General features: G+C 35.7%; 1 protein-coding gene across 1 annotated transcript in view; it reads right to left on the bottom strand.

The window, feature by feature from the left end:
- Nucleotides 1–255: 255 nt before the first annotated feature.
- Nucleotides 256–17346, bottom strand: part of SELP (selectin P) — a 35604-nt gene continuing 18513 nt past the window's right edge. The window contains exons 10-16 of the mRNA XM_051998989.1: nt 10538–10723; nt 9722–9907; nt 6628–6813; nt 5017–5136; nt 2259–2289; nt 1807–1862; nt 256–898 (exon numbers count right to left, since the gene is read on the bottom strand). Coding sequence (XP_051854949.1) covers nt 1808–1862; nt 2259–2289; nt 5017–5136; nt 6628–6813; nt 9722–9907; nt 10538–10723 — 764 coding nt within the window. The 3' untranslated portion in view covers nt 256–898; nt 1807. The remainder of the gene's footprint in view (nt 899–1806; nt 1863–2258; nt 2290–5016; nt 5137–6627; nt 6814–9721; nt 9908–10537; nt 10724–17346) is intronic.

The following is a 17346-nucleotide window of genomic DNA, read 5'->3' as shown; positions in this document are numbered from 1 at the left end:
TAGGTATGTAATAAATAATTGATAGATTAGATATGTAGATAGGTATGTAATACTTATTAGATTATGTAGATTGATAGGTATGTAATAAATATTTATCAGGCTAGATATGTAAATTGATAGCTATGTAATAAATAGGCATGTAATTAACACTTAATAAAGAGCTATTTGCAAATTTGAACTGCTGCAGTAACTTTAATGAGAAAAGCAGAGATATGTATAGATCATGTGTCATTAAACAAACCAACAAGTAAAAGGTTATATAATTTGAATTTTAATGGGCAGATGTGAGGAGGAAAGGAGGAAATATCAGTGAAGGACTGGGAAGATCTGATGGCTTTTCTGTTGATTCCATGGGTTCTTCTCCCATCTGGCACCACCTTGAGGCATCAATGCCAGGTATCAGAGAAGCTTCCCCTAAGTAGGAACTACTGGAGATAGAAGTGCATTATGTGTGCAAGTGTCTCCAAGTCCAGAGCTTCCTCTTTGCTTCTGAAGCTGATTCCTTAACTCTCATTTTTCTCACTCCAATGTGTGGGACCCACCGTGGTCTGGCTTTTCTAGCTGCTCCCAGTTCCCAATCCTATTTCACAACTCTGACATTTCAGATAGTGATGCTTGAGGTGGAAAAAAAAGTAAAATCCTTCACAGTTCCTCTGGCAACTTCTGGATCTGGCCACGGCTCTTCAGCTGGGGAGAAGGATAGTGGATTGGTGGGTGGGAGACTTAGGAGAAATGCAACCCTACTGAACCAGCAGCAGAGGAAACTAATATTTTTTATTTACAGATATTTACAGAACACTGCAGATGGTAAACTGCAGCAAAAATCAAGTCTGGCAGGAACAGGCATTCAGAAGCAGGGTCCTGAGAAAGTTGATGGCACTGCTGGGGAGGAGTGGGTCTGTGAAAATGAGAGAGAACTATCTTCAATCCTCCAAACCTTAACAATACATCTAACTTTTCTTGCTTGAGCCTCGGGTCCTAGGGGTCAGAGTATCCCTCTTAAGAAATGTCAGTGGAAATCTACAACTAGTAGCCATGGTCTTTCAACTACCAGGCTAGAGTTTGGTTGACTAAGTTTCAATTTATTGCCTTCTCATCCTCCCACCACTAGCTATCCCAACCAGTTCAATGCTGACTCAGTAGATCATCTCAGCTTTGCCTAAGAAGGAATTCAATTTGCAATAAAATCATTTTTCTTTAAAACTAATCCTTTGATTTCATCAGCATAAGGATTTTCTTTGAAACTTCTTCCCTTCATACAGAATAATCTATTCTCTGCAATTTTTAATCTGAGATGATTACTTAGGGTACAGAGATTTGGCTTACCCAAGATCACATAAAAATTATGTATCAAAAGGAATTTTTACTAGTGAACTTATTTATGTATTTCAATTATTTCTATTGAAGAAATTAATGGGAGCCCTAATTCTGGATTTAAGTCAGAACAGATCCAGAGTTGAAAGGGATCTTAGAAGTCATCTGAACAAGCGCCTTCATTAAATTTAGGTGCACAGATACTAAGTGATCTTTCCAATGTCATACAAATGATGTGTGTATAGTTTTTTAAGGTTTATGAACTATTTTCAGATAATCTGGCCAAGTATTATTATTCTCACATCATTCTTATGTTATTCTTACATTAACACTCTGAAGTTATAATTTGTTTATTGATGATGGGCCAATCGTATCCCAATTATTCAGTTTCTATCATTGTCTCTCCCTTATATCAAAATTCCATTTCATAAAAATTCCAAAGTCATAATTTTCAACCTTCTCTCCCTCTTTTTATCCCCACTGACCACTTACCTTAAGAAGTTGAGTCAAAAGCCATATTGGTAAAAACTCCAGGAGTTCCCATGACACTGTAGAATGAAAACATGATGGCATTGGGTTAAGAATGGAAGATCTTTTCATTGTTCAGTTTCTATATGTTTATTTTTAAAACACATACAAAAGACACTAAACCAACACACATCCAGCAGGAGTACATGACTTAATGAAAGATAGCCCTTTATTGAATTTTAATTTTGAAAAACAAGACACATGTCTAGTAAAGAACACCATTTAGTTTTTCTATAGAATTTTACAACAGGGGCAAATTATACTGATTTTCCAGCAACCTTCTCCTTCAACTGTATTATAATAGTCATTATAAATACTCCAGTTTTGGTATCTGGCATATAAAAGGAATCATGTATCTTCGGACTTGTCATTTATATAATTAACTCTGTTAATTAACAAAAATATTTCCATCTTACCTTTGAGGGCTCAGGGGTCTTTTTCCATCATCTGATAATGGGAGATGAGAAGATATGAAGAGTTGGTTTGAAAGAAAAATAATAGACAAAAGGGAAAAATGACCATCAATAAAGAGTATGATAGGGGAAAAACAATGAAGTGCTTTTCTAAATGGTAAGAGAGGATAAGGGAGTAGCATATTGGGTAGTTGTAGTCAGAAAACCTAGGTTCCAATCACTGCTGTCCCATAAGTTGGAAGATGGTGAAAGGGTCGCAGTCTTTCTGAAATCCAACTTGTAACCTAACTTGGAAAATGGGGTTATTAGACCAAATTGGAGTAATTCTAGGGAAGAGCTCTAGGATAGGAAATCTAGATTTATTTTTAAAATAGTTTAAGACTAGAAATTGGTATGAGCTATTTCTTGGCCTCTCTAATCCAGCCAGAAAAAGTCCTAAAAGAAGCCTCCTGTAATTTTGGGAAAATTTAAGAGTAAATCTATGATGCTACAGTATTCTTTAGGAGCATTTCTTGAGTAGACTGTCCTCTAAATGAGTTTTTGCCTTAGCCTCTTGTCCGTAACTGGCTAAAGAGGCTTCTTTAGAAAGGCTCCTAGAAATTGCAGAAACCTGGCTTAGAATAGTGTGGATCAAAGTTATTCAAAAGCTGAGAATGGGACCCAAAGGGACTATATCAGGCAAGAAGCATCACCAAGATAATGTGCAAGGAATCTGTTGGAATGATTTGAAGTCATGTTCTGGTAGCTAAAATGGAGCAGATGATCTACTTTTCCCAAAACTTAAAAGGGACTATAGCCAATGCTATATTCCAGCCATCTGGGTTAGCAAACACACTTCTTGGTGATGTCAAATTGGCAATTAAATAGTCATTAAGGAGATTGGAAGAGAGAAGAAATGTCAGGTTCTTCATCACCTACAACCTAGTAGAGGCTTCCTAAAGAGATTAAAAAACTTAAGAATGTATATCTTTGAAAGAAGGTTCAACATGACTCCTGCATAGTTAGGAGTTCATTTCTACAGGTGTTAGGAGCCACAATAACCCAATTCCTGGATCAGTTCTTCTAGTTTGGCTGGGAATGAAGCAGATGGTGGCTAAGTGAATAGAGATAAAAAGGGCTCTTCTCTCTCTAAGCCCTGTTACCTGTGGGTATTGCTCTGCTCCCCTCATTTACTGATTGTTATCAGCTTCCCCAAAATGAAAATGAGGCTGCCCTGAAAAAGTAGCAGAAATGGGATATATATTGTTTGTGAATTGGACTAACAGCAGAAATGAAGGACATGGGCAGAATATAGAAGAGTGCCTTCAAGGAACCAAAAAATGGAGCTAAATTACATAAAGAGATCTTTGTCAAGGATTTATGTATTGCTTCCTTAAACCATTTGAATTACAAAATGATTAGACTGAAACCTATTAAGGACCTTAGGCCAAGGTCTCCCATTGCATCCAGAGCCATCTGCAGTTATCCTGTTCTATATCTTGTCACTGGCTCTGGCTCTGGAGGGAAAGTGACACTGGTGACCTTGCACAGCCCTCCCTCCTTCAAATTCAATTCACTTGCACATCATAGCATCACCTCCCTGATGTTACGGTCCTCTGAGAACCAGGGACAACACCTGCAACAATCAGAATGGAGATATGGACCTTCTTCTCCTATCCTCCCCTACCCAGTTGTTGTTAGTTACTTCCCATAAAAAATGAGGAAGACAACATGACTCTGGAGTTGGAAGACATGAGTTTATATTCCACTCCTTATTTTAATTTTGTCAAGTTACTCTACTTGCTAGGTTTTAGTTTCATGACATATAAAATGAAGAAATTGGAATATATATATATATCTTTTAAGGTCCTCTAAGCTGTGGTTCTAATATACTCTGGCCATTGTTAACTTTGAACAAGAGTTTATGGGTTGTTGAATAATTAGTGAGATGAGCCCTTAAATGTTCAAGGCTTTTCCCTATAGAATTGACAGTTCTCCATCTCCCCCCCCCAAATAATCTCAAATCAAGATTGATTTTTGTAATCTGCAAGATTACTTCTGCAAGAAGACTTTTCTGGCCCTGCCCTTTGCCATTCTCCATCTCTTCCCTTTGAGATGATCTCTTATTTTTAGTTTATATTTTGTATATACATAGTTATTTTCATATTGTTGCCCCTATTAGAATTTAAGTTTTTAGAAGGCAGGGACCCTATTTTTGCTTTTCTTTACATTTTTAGTGATCAGCGCAATGCTCAGGACATTGGTTCAATTGTTTTCAGTCATAATTGACTGGATTTTCTTGATAGAGATACAGGAGGACTTTGCCATTTCCTTTTCCAGCTCATTTTACCAAAGAGGAAACTGAGACAAACAGGCTTAATTGATTTACCCAGCTGGGAAGTCTGAGACTGGATTTGAACTTGGTCCTTTTGACTCCAAGACTGGCATATTATTCTGTGTGCAGCCTAGCTGCTCTAATATGTAATATATGCTTAATGAATGCTTGTCAAATGTTGATTGATGGGTTGACAACTGGTCTATTTAACATATCCCTCTTACTTGGGTTATGTTTCCCCTAAGGATCAATAGAAATAAAGCTTTCTTATCTTCTTTGGACAAAAGAACCATATACCTATACCTGCTCAATTTGACCCATTGGCCTGGAGATACTGGCACCTAAGCTGATTTCAATTTTGTTTCCATGTAGACAGTGAATTATAGTGGTTAGAGATTTCCCCAAATAGCTTACAATAGAAGAAAGATTTTATCTTTTTTCTTTTACCTTGTTGTTTGAAACGTCTCCTTAGAAGAGCCAGGATTGAACCACCTACTATAAGACTTGTTACAGATGCAACTGCTCCTCCAAAGTAAGTCAGAGCTTCCTGGACGGACAAGAGTTTCTCTGAAATAAATATACCCATACATATTAGAACCAGAATCTTCAATCATCCATCCAAAAGTATCCCAAGGATTCTACAAAGCACTATTAAATTGTGCCAACTTGAACAAATAAGCAATTTTATTTTTCAAAGGTCCTGATGTTGCTGATAGTGAAGCAAATTAAAGAATTCAAGCAGAAGATGGATGTTACCAAAAAAAATACATAATAAATGGACATAAAGAGTAACTTTATCAATAGTAATTGAATCATAAATAGAATTTTAAGTAAGGACTTAATGAAAGGAATAACAGTGGATACTAGAAATGAATATTCAAATATACAAATAAATCTATGATCTTATCAATTATGGAATTCCTTCCAATGGCAAAGATGATAACCAATATCTTTCTAACCTATATAATTTTCATTCATCTTCCTCAAAGCTTCCTATAGGGAATCTACCAAACAAGAAAGTATTTACTACAAAGATTTACTGTCTTCTAATACCTTTTAAACAGATTATATGTGAGGAACAAAAAATTGCCACAGTATCTAAGAATAAGCTGAAATAGATTGGAGGGTATGTGGAATGCATTATTAAGAAGCTACAAAAGTATGAGACAAAATTATGAAGGGCTTTCAAACAGAGGATTTTATATTTGATCCTAGCGGGAATAAGGAACCATTGGAATTTTACTAGGAAGGACAAATGGTCAGACTTGTGCTTTGGGAAGATCAATTTAATGGCTGGTGTCGAATGGACTGGAGTGGGGAGAGAGTTAGGCAGATAGGTCCACCAAGAGTTACTGCAAGAGTCTAGTCTTGAGGAGATAAGGGTCTGGCCCAAGGTGATAACAGTGTGAGAAGAGAGAAGGAAGGATATAAAGGGATGTTGTAAAGGTAAAAATGACAGGACTTGGAACAGATCGGCCATGTGAAGTGAGAGTGAAGAGGTAAGGGTAACACTGAGATTATGCACCTGGGAAAATGGGAGGATGGTGGTACCTTGGCAGTAATAAGGAAATTTGGAAGAGGGGATGATTCAGGGATAGAAAATGGGTTAAATTTTGGGCATGTTGAGTTTAAGGATTTCTACAGAAATATAGTTCAAGATGATCAATAGTCAGTTGGAGATGTGACAGTACAGATTAGGATTAAAAATCCAAACTACTGGGTAGTTGGTTATCTCATGAATTGCAAATCAGATACACAGATGAGATAAATCTAAACTTTTAAATTCCCACAAGTCCTGGGTTAGGCTAAGTAGTAGGTTACAAATTACAAAGATGGATTCACTTATAAAACTGAAAGTTAAAAAATGAGTAGTGAGTGGTTGGCAAATTGGTTGCTAAATTTAAACCCCATCTCTTCATGTTTGAAGCAAAAACACTGCTCTATCCAAGGTTTGAGAAACCACTTGCAAACACAGAGGAAGACCTGTTAGAAAAAAGTAGCACTGATTACATGGTCTGCTACATTAAGATGGCATTTTGACCCATTAGATTAATATACCTTGGCAGGTTGGCATCTCTTTTGACCAATTGCCTTCTGCTTCGCATGTTATTTCTGAGGAGCTGTTCAACACTTGACCCTTGGGGCAAGAGAAGATGCACGTGGACTCGTAACTGAAGTTCCCCAAGGGATGAGAGCAATTCATCCGCATTGATTTAGGAAGAGTCAGTTCTGGACATTTGACAACTGCAGAAAACATGTGGAGGGGAAAAAAAATGAAACTAAGAAAAAAAATCAGCATTACTTCATTTCTACTCTGGTAAATATATAATAATAACAACCAATGTTAATAAAATATACTTGCCCTTAGAGAAAGCATTCTTTTAGTCAGATGTAAACATGAAGTTTATTTCTGATGACAGCATGTGGATAGAGGAATAGCTTTGGAATTAGGGAGATTTTATTTAATTCAAGTCCCTGCCTCTATAAATTGATACTATACTAACTTGCACTGTGTGTTCACAGGTGATTTGCTTAACTTCTCGGTACAATATTTTAAGGTAAAATTATAGACAAATGGTCAAATTTGCATCCTTGGATGGTAATTTTTACATTCAGAATTCCAGTACATACGAAGTCAAAAGTGTGGATCACTACTATCAACAATCCATAAAGTAGAACACAGGAAAAAAATCAGATTAAATTACCAATTTGTATAAGACTTTCTCTATTCAAAATCTCACCAATACTTCTAACTTTATATATGACAAAATATACTTTGGATATTATATAGTATTCAGAGAATCAATTCTAGGGATATAGAAATCAATTTTATTATATTATTATTTACATTCTTTATATTATTATATATTGTTATTCCCCACTCCTTGAATCCCTTGACCTCTTGCCCTATCCTGGATAATGTTTTGCCATACTCTATTCCTGGGTTTTCTCTATCACATGCCTTCTTTTCCCCTCTTCTCATTCTTTGGAACCATACCAGGGACACTCATGTAACTATTTCATCTGGATTCATTTTATGTTATCTAATCTCAATTAGGTCCTCACTATGCTTCAGTCGTTTTATTCCTCTCTAATGGCTGACTCTATTTTCTCCATATCAAACATTTTAAACTTTCTTCTCTTCCTATAAGTCCCATATACTGTCTTCACCCCCGACTCTTCTTAGCAGAGCTTCCTATTTTATTGAGGAAATGTATATAATCCATTTCTTGTGCACTCCCTATTTGCCCCACTCCATATCTCAATATTCTTTTTCATAACCTCTAATTCTTTCCTTTTTTGCTCAGTCTCCAATAAAAAGGTGGATTTTTGTCTTATCAAGGCCGAACACTCCTAATCCCACTCCTTCCTATCACCACTGGGAGCCTGCCCCATCAATCATTCTCTCTTCCTTTTATCTTCAATCTCTATCTATTAACTACTTCCCCCCATCCACAAAAATGCCCAGATTTCCCTGTCATCAAAAAATAAAACCACATTTACTTTCTCCTTACTATCTTCCAAAGCATTCCATAATTCTCTCTTTTATTTTCCTAGAAAGTTATATTCATTGTCTCCATTTCCTTATTTCCCAATCCTTTGAAACCTTAGTTCCAATTTTTTCACCCAACAAGTCTCTTCAAGATTACTAGTGATTTCTTAGCTGTTAAATGCAAAAGTGAGTCCCTAATTCAGTTGACCTCCCCATAGTGTTAACATTGTCAATTGTTTCCTTCTCCTAAATATTTTTCCCTCCCAAGGCAACTGGTCTCCCTTGGTTCTCTACCTATCTGATCATTTCTTTTCAGTCTCCTTTGCCAGGATTATTACCTTGATTCTGCTTACTAGGTAGAGTTTTGTTCTAATCTCTCTTCTCTCTACATTCTTTTTCTTGGTGACTATATTTATTTTCAATAATTCAATTATCATCTCTAATCAGATCTATCTATTAAGCTCTCATCTCTCTCCTGAACTCAGTTTCTCTTTTCTAATTTTTTAATGGCTATTTCCAATAGTTATCTCAAACTCAACATGTCAAAACAGCATTCATCTCCCCTTTGCCCATCCAACGCTAACTTATTTATGTAAAAGGAACCACTACCCCCATGTGGCCATGCCCCAATGTCTGAAAATCTCCAAAGAGGGAAACCCATTACTTCTTTACAAAATCCATTATCTCTTGGGATACCTCTAATTAAGAGGTTTTTTCCTTGTATCAAGATTATTTTTTCCTCCTATCTAAGATTTAACTTTGGAGCTCATGGAACAGATATAATGTTTCCATTTGACACTAGAAGACAGTTCGTCCCAAATCTTCTCTAGGTTTAACATTCCTAATTCTTTTAACTAATTCTCCTATCATACACATTTGAAGACTACTCCCCAATTTGATTTCTGACAGCCTCCTTCAATTGAAGCTAATCTCTTTAAAATTATCAGTGATCTCTTAACCACCAAATCTGATGGTCTTTTCTTAGTCCCATCTCTTTTAATATACCTGCTTCACTTAATACTATTGCCTCTCTTACTACTCTTTTCTTTCTTTTTGTTTTGTTTTGATTTGGTGACATTACTCTTTTCTATTTTACTTTTTCTCAATATTATATTAATTTTCCAAATACATATAAAGATAGTTTTCCATATTCATTTTGTAAGATTTTGTGTTCCAAATTGTTCTCCTCCCTCCCTTACTTTCCCCATCCCTAAGATAGCAAGTAATCTGATATAGATTGAATATGTGTAATCCTTTTAAACATGTTTCCAGTTTTATCATGGTGTGCAAGAAAATAAGACTAAAAAGGGAAAAGAGGAGAAAAAAAAACTAAAAGAAAGGTGAAAATTCCATACTTCAATCCACATTCAGTGACATTAGTCTTTCCTAGTCCTCCTTTACCCGTGTGACCAGTCTTTTTCTGGTTCATCTTCCACAATGTGCTCTCTAACCCGGGGTGTTCCTCAAGGTTCTGTCACAGTCCCTCTTCTCTTTTCACTCTATATTCTCCCTTACTAGGCTCATCAGCTTCCATGGACTTAACTATCATCTCAAAGAAAAGGCATTACCATAATTCCAGTCTCCCAAGTTCAAACCTCAGCATTATCCTAGACTCTTTATTTCTCTTCACTCATCTATTCATGTTTAGTCAGACTTTACCTTCACAAGTTGGAGGAGGTGCTGTCCACTTGCCAGAAGGTAAGCATTGCACATTGTTAGATCCCTTCAGCACAAAGCCCTTGTCACAGGTAAAATGGCAGATGGAGCTGCCCCTGTAGTCTCCTTGCTTGTACGAACACTCCCGGCTCCCCCACTTTGGGTCATCTAATACTGGGCACTCAATGGCTAAAATACCAAGACAGAAAGCATATTATAAAAGTTGTTTTACAAAACTAGCACTTTAAGAATTCACATTTATCTTCAATCTGACTATCGCACCCTTTCTCTTCCAAAAGTGAATATTGCCAAACTATGGCTCCCATTCTACCTAGCCCAGAGTCAACACTACTGCTTGTAATGAAGCAGTACTAAGAGAACTAGCCTGAAAAATAGACCTGAGTTCTGTCTTCCACTTATTGTGAACAGGTCATCTCACTCCTCTAAACATCAGTATTATCAACTATAAAATGAGCTTATTGGTACACTAAGTTACTTATAAATAGATTTGGTGAGGATATTTCAGTTGTTGGTTAGTTGTATTTTAGTCTTATCCAACTCTTCATGACTCCATTTGAGGTTTTCTTGGCAAAGATACTGAAGCAATTTGCCATTTCCTCTTCACTTCATTTTAAAGATAAGGAAACCACGGCAAACAGAAACAAATTATTTGTCCAGTATCACAAAGCATCACAAATGTCTGATTTGAATCCAGGAAGATGATTCTTCCTGGTTCCAGGCCAACTAGCTGCCCTTGGCAAAACTATAGCATTTTATAAACCACAGACTATTATAGAAATGTGAATAATTACAATTTACCTTTACAATATGGAGGGGGTGTTGTCCAGGATCCTGAAGCTGTACACTTGAGTCTCTCGGCTCCTATCAGCATAAGTCCCCTTTTACAGGAGAAGTCACAAGTGGAGTTATATCTCAAGTTTTCACGTGCCTCAGAACACTGAAGCATCCCCTGGGGTGGGGCAATTAATGGTGGACATTTGATTGCTGGAACATAAAACAAAATCTCTTGATTTTAATTCACAAAAGAAACTTTTTTATTCTATTCATTACCAGGGAGAATTATATCGTATACAGAGCTAAAGACTTTTTTTTCTAATTGGTAAGATCTATTAACTATGGTAATGATTAGTCAAAGTGGATGACATTCCTTTACCTAAGTCATTTAAATTTAGATAGCGCAAAGCATTAGAAAATGTAGCCAAAAAAAAGTTACTAAAATCCATTTTTAACAATGACTCTGCTAATTATAATCATTGTAATGATCAACATTTCATTAATTCAGAAATCCATATTTCATTAACTTCTCCATGTTAGAGAAAATAGTCTTTATGAGTTTGTGTGGTCAAAACAATCATCTCCTAGAGGTCAGCACTCTGGTTGGTTAAACAGGACTTTTTGTGATTAAATAATCTTCTAAAAGATACACAATTTATTACCAAAATCAAAGCCTTTAAATGTTGATAAGGATCTGCCAAAATTTTATTATCATATCTTGGTAACTAGCAGGCCGATAAATCCTTTTTTGTCTTTTAAAAATATTATTTTGTAATTTTTTATTTCTACATTGTCTGAGTTCCCCTACATCCCTCTTCTAACCCCTTCTCAAAGATCATCTCTTATAACAAAGTATTTTTTTAAATGAGAAGGAAAAAGGGAGGGGTGAAGCAGCATAAATCAATAAATATATTTAAAATGGCAACAGATGCACTTTTCCATTCTCTCCTTCACCCCCACCTCACCTCTCAACCAATCCACCCATTCTGCAAAGGAGTGGGAGGGAGATATTTTTTCATTTCTCTTCTTTGGGGCCAAATTTGCAACATTCGCTTTCACTTGTTTTGAATTTGCTCTTTCCATTTTCTTTGTTGTAGTTATCATATCCCTTCTTTATCTTAAATGGCAGGACATTTGCTTTAGGACAGTGCTTTAGCGGAGTCAGACTTCATTTTGGTTAATTTTTTCCCTCTTACTAATTCAGAATGGAAGTATTTTTCAGAACCTTTGTATCCTGGACAGCACCCATGGGGTTCAGGTTCTAACTCTATACATTGCCTGAACAGCCAGGATAATATATTGAATGATAGTTTATCTTCTCAAAAGATTTGAGAAATGTTTTATGTTTGGAGACATTCAGGTTTGAGAATTCAATAAGGAAAGGGAAAGAGAGGAACAGAATAAACATTTAGATAGCACCTATGTGTCAAACACTATGCTAAATGTTTTTTTTGTTGTTTGTTTGTTTGTTTTTACAAACATTATCTCCTTTAATTCTCACGTCAGGACTGTAAGATAGATACCATTGTTATTCACATTTTATAGTTGAAGAAACTGGAGCAAATAGTAGTTAACTGACTTGACCAGGATTATACAGCTAGTAATGGTCTGAGATCAAATTTGACCTTATGTTTAACACTGACATTCTTTTCCATTATCTCTTTTCTGTTAACCTTTGTTTATTCCCTTTTCCATGGGTTCCTGAAATGTTTCCTATCACTCAATATTTACTTATTATAGCCTTCTTAGCGCCAGACACCAAGTTAATCACTGAGTATATAAAGACAAGAATGAAACTATCCCTTCCTTCAAGGAGTTCATTTCTTGTAGATCAAGGTTTCTCAAATTTTTTCCACTTGTGACTCCTTTTGATCCAAGAAATTTTTACATGACCCCAGGTATGTAAGTATATAAAATAGGTATACAAATCAAGCATTTACTGATAATAAATTATAATTTTGAGATGTCCCATATTCAATTATACAATCCTACATGAAGTTATGATCCAAGTTTAAGGAGTTTTGTGGATAAAAATTTGATGCTTAGGGAAGAATAGTACAAGCAAAGCCTTTTTCTCAACTTAATTTGCTCAGTACCTCCTTTAATTAATAGACACTAAGACTATCTACTGTGTAACATAGTAGCTTTTATTTCCCCCAGGCCATGAGTGATTATAAATTAGGGGATTATTAAATTGGTATATGTGTTATAGGCCATTTTGGCAATCTAGTGATACTTATGGATCCTGTCGTGGAATAATATTTTTAAATACAGAAAATAAAAATACATAGGTTTTGAAGGAAAAGAAAAAGATAAATTTACATGATAACTACTTTGTTATATATTTGGAGGGAATAGCAAGTTGTACATGGTAGATTTGCAGTTTCATGTGCGACAACGATCTTCTCGTATTGTTCTGTGTTATGGAAATGCTTGTTTTGTTCATTGAATTGAAAATAAAATAAATTTTAAAAAAAGAAATACAATTATTCCAGTATTTTTAAAAGAAAGATCATAGAATCCAGATTAAGAACTGTGCTGTCTACATATGTTTTTTTAGCTGAATTTTTAGCTGAAGATTGATTATTACTCTTCTTTGGATGGTATTTTTTCAACTGTCTATTTTTTCTTTTTGTTTATTTCATTCTAATTAATTGAGATAGGCATCTTTCATCATAAAAACAAAATCAAAGAAGAGGGATTCTCAGGAATTAAGGAATTTATAAAGAATGACCAAAGAATCAGTAGAGATTTTGCAAGTCAACTTTTGGAAAGGATTGTTCTTAGTTTAATTAAATTTAGTTAAGAGATATATTATCTGAAAGCAATCATGAAACTTTGGCCTAATTTTTATATCAGAGCACAGTATTCATTATAGTTAAAGGAGGATAGAGTAAGCAGAATAATTAAAGAAATCTTTCACTTACATTACTATGTAGTATTATGGTTATTAGGCAGTAGAGGGCACTGTGGAAATTCAATTTGTAAGTTCCATGAATTGATTAATTATGTACAGTCTGCATATAAAAAGAAGGCTATGATCCATAGTTTTAGAGGAGTTATCTTTTGGTTGTTTTCAAAAATAGAATTGCTTTGTTCTAGATAACTAGGTAGTATAATGGATAGAGGGTTGAATGTCAGGATGACCTGAGGATGAATGACAGTCATCCTGGGTAAATCACTTAAACTGTTTCCTCATTTATAAAATGGAGAGGTTGGACTATTACTTTATTTATTAGTCAGTTCTACATCTAAAATCCTATAATCCATACTTGTTTTCTCAACTGCTTTTCAATTCATTCCAAATAACATTTTTTAAGCATTTTATATGTTTGAGATTCCAGGGATAAAAACAAAACAGTCCCTGATCTCAAGGGGTTTACATTCTATTGGTGGGTTATGATAGGTATGCAGATATATAGATACAACAGGAGGGACTTTGGGTAGGAAATAGTTCTTGAGCTGAATCTTGAAAGAAGCTAAGGATTCAATGAGAGAAAGAGGAATGCAGAAAGTGCATTTTTGGCTTGAGTGACAACCTTTTGTGAAGTAGTTTGTAGGAAATAATGGGTACAAAATGTGGCCAGATAAGATAATGAAACTAGAAATGATCAGAAATTAAAAAAATAAACCAGTAATGTCCTCTATAAGGGGGGAAATTGTCCAAGATAACTTCAGAGGAATCTTCTCTCTACTACTTTGTGAATCTAATGTTCTTCTAGATAAGTAACCAACAAAATGAGCATATTAGACACTCAAACAGAATAGGGGAAAGATAGCTCAATAACAAGTGAGAGAAATCTTTTCTTTCTCTTTATTGTCACTCCAGGAGAATCATCTAAAAGCTTTTTTTAATCTCTTTAAGAATTGTGGAAGTGGGGCAGCTAGGTGGTGCAGTAGATAGAGCACCAGCCCTCAAGTCAGGGAGACCTGAATTCAAATCCGATTTCAAACACTTAATATTTCTTAGCTATGGGATCTTGGACAAATCACTTGACCTCAATTGCCTCAGCAAAAAAAAAAAAAAAAAACAAGAATTGTGGGAGCTTATTTTCTATCAAATGAATGACTGACAGAATTAGTGAAGGCTAGAGTGTACAATAGGAGAATAATAGGGAATTTTAAATACATACACATATGTATATATGTATATATACGTATATATACATCTTTACTATGGTCACTCCTTTTCTAACTTGTAAAGACAGAGTTGAATGCAACTGCTCTTATCCTAAGCATGGTAAAGCAAGTCAACAAGCATTTATTAAGTGCCCATTGTCTTCCAGGAAATGTGATAAGACACTGGAGATCCAAAGAAAAGCAAACCCGTCCTTGATTTCAAGTAGCTCAAAGATGTAAATTCTGTAACATCAAGTAATTTAACAGCCTTTTTACTTTTTTTTTTTTTTGAATCCACGGAGATCAACAACCCACCTCCCCTTTCAGTGTTGTGGAACTCTAGATGTACAGTTAGAATAAAAGAACTAAATCTTGGCTCCTGACTTTCTAGCCGTATTACCTTAACCAAAGTCAATTTATCTCCTTCATTTGACTGAACCTTAGTTTTTTCATCTGTAAAATGAGTTCTAGAGTTGGCTTCTGTATTTAAAAGTCTTTATCTTTAAATATCTACTGTTAAATGAAATTGCAAGGCTCCTTTTGTGTTAAAAATGGTTGTATCACTAGTTATTTTAGGAAATGAGAGTTAAGATGTAGGTATGTATACATGGCAGCTAAGTGGCATAGTACATAGAGTGCTAGTCCTGAAGTCAGGAAGACTCATCTTCATGAGTTCAACTGTGACCTTAGACACTTACTAGCTGTATAACACAGAGCAAGCCATTTACGTCTGTTTGCCTCAGTTGCCTCATCTGTAAAAGAAGGTGAAGAAAGAAAAGGCAAACCACTGCAGAGCCTTTGCTAGGAAAATTCCAAATGGGATCATGGAGAGTCAAACATGATTGAAAAATGACTGAATAACCATAAAAAAATATATAAACATATATATGTATATATATAGTCACACAAATAATATTTGAGGAACCCAAATAGTACAGGACTTTAGACATCTATAGAGCTTCTGCCAAGTAAAAAAAGGGTCTGAAAACTGGAAGTTGGGGGACCAGAATATAGGATCTTATCACCAACATTCTTCTCCAGGCCAATTCCTATATTCCAATAATTCCCATTTTACAGAGGAAAAAACTGAAATTGAGAGAGACTAACGGATATGCCCAAACTAAGATTGCTAGAAAGTTTTTGAGGATTTGAAGTCAGGTCTTCCTGACTCGAAGTACAACACTCTATCATCTTGTTGCTATTTCTCCTTTGTGACTAATAGGAATTTTCAGGCTTGAGATATTTGGAGATGAATTTCCCACTGGTCATCTTCTTGTTTTGAGACACGGGAGAACTGTGTCTCTAAATTATTTTAAGCTTTCAGGGAATTTTCCTCATCTTCCCCTTATAATTACCTTTCCTCCATGTACATCTCAAAATTGTCATTTTGTCCCAAATTCAAAGTAAAGTTTATTTATTGTAAGTTTGCTTCCCTGGGGAAAACAGCCAACTAGACAACATCCATGCAAACGGAAAAGGGAATGAAAAAAATTCCCCAAAGTATATTTCCTAATGTATTGTGGCTTTCCATTCTGACAGGAACAGTCAGGGTAGAAATGGGATGGGGAATGGAAAGGAAATAAACATTAAGATGGGAAAGTGACTCCTGACTCTGGGTTAACAGCATCTCACCAGTTACTGGGCTCCAGGCCCCTTTCCATTGTCTAGACTAATTCATCTCTTTATAACATTCAAAGGGCATAGAGCCTGTAAGAGAAAGGAAGGCAAAGAACAGATCAGCCAGAGTGAAAGACAAAATTACAAACAGAAGGGGACAGAAAGGTCATGAGAAGTAGCAACAAATGGCAATCAGCTTGCACTGAGAACACCCATATGTGGCAATGACTTTTAATCTCAATTCCACAAAACCCAAGGGTTTCTCAAAAAAGCTCTGGTAGTGGCAGGCGTCTTTCCTCACTTCCCTCCTCCACCCTATACCTGTTCTCTCATGTTGGGTCTTGTAGCTGTTGATGTCCCATAGTGTGGGCTGAAGGAATTGGCCAAGAGGTGAGAGTTGTGATAAAGAATTTGTTTTCTGTTCCTCCAATCACCAGCCTGTTCTTCATCCTGTACCAGACTTCAAACCCTTTGGTTCTTGACAGAAAAGGCTGATTGGTGGCTAAAGTCCAACGCTATTTAGGTTTGCCTTAATACCATATTCACTGATAATGTGTGTGTGTGTGTGTGTGTGTGTGTGTGTGTGTGTGTGTGTATCATTCATTATCACAGACTTTGTGCAAAGAGCTCTTTGGTCAACGGCTTAATCTAAAGCAAAAAAAGTAACTTCCTGAGGTTTTTTTTTTCAGGACTCCACTGGTCAGCTAAGAGGCAAATCTATAGAGGACATGACAGGAAGACTTGAGTTCAAATCTAGATTTAGCCACATATTAAGCTGAGTACTCCTGAGCAAGTCACTTCACCCTGTTTGCCTCAATTTCCTCATCTGTAAAATGAATAAGCTGGAGAAGGAAATGGTAAACCAGTATTTTTGTCAAGAAAACCCAAATGGAGTCATGAAGAGTCAGACAGGACTGAAAACTACCAAATGACAACAAAAACTCCTAGATGATATTTAAATTGAGGAAGGATACATAATCTCTGCCCTTGAGAAACTGTAACTTTAACACAGACAAAACTAACAAAGGTAAACATCAAGAGCATGACAGTTTACCATAAATAACTAAAGTATTTTGCCACTAATGTAAATAGAGGCA

Source organism: Antechinus flavipes, chromosome 4 (genome assembly GCF_016432865.1).
Source record: "Antechinus flavipes isolate AdamAnt ecotype Samford, QLD, Australia chromosome 4, AdamAnt_v2, whole genome shotgun sequence".
NCBI lineage: Eukaryota > Metazoa > Chordata > Mammalia > Dasyuromorphia > Dasyuridae > Antechinus > Antechinus flavipes.
The sequence above is the reverse complement of the archived record's forward strand: the minus strand, read 5'-3'. Positions and strand labels throughout refer to the sequence as shown.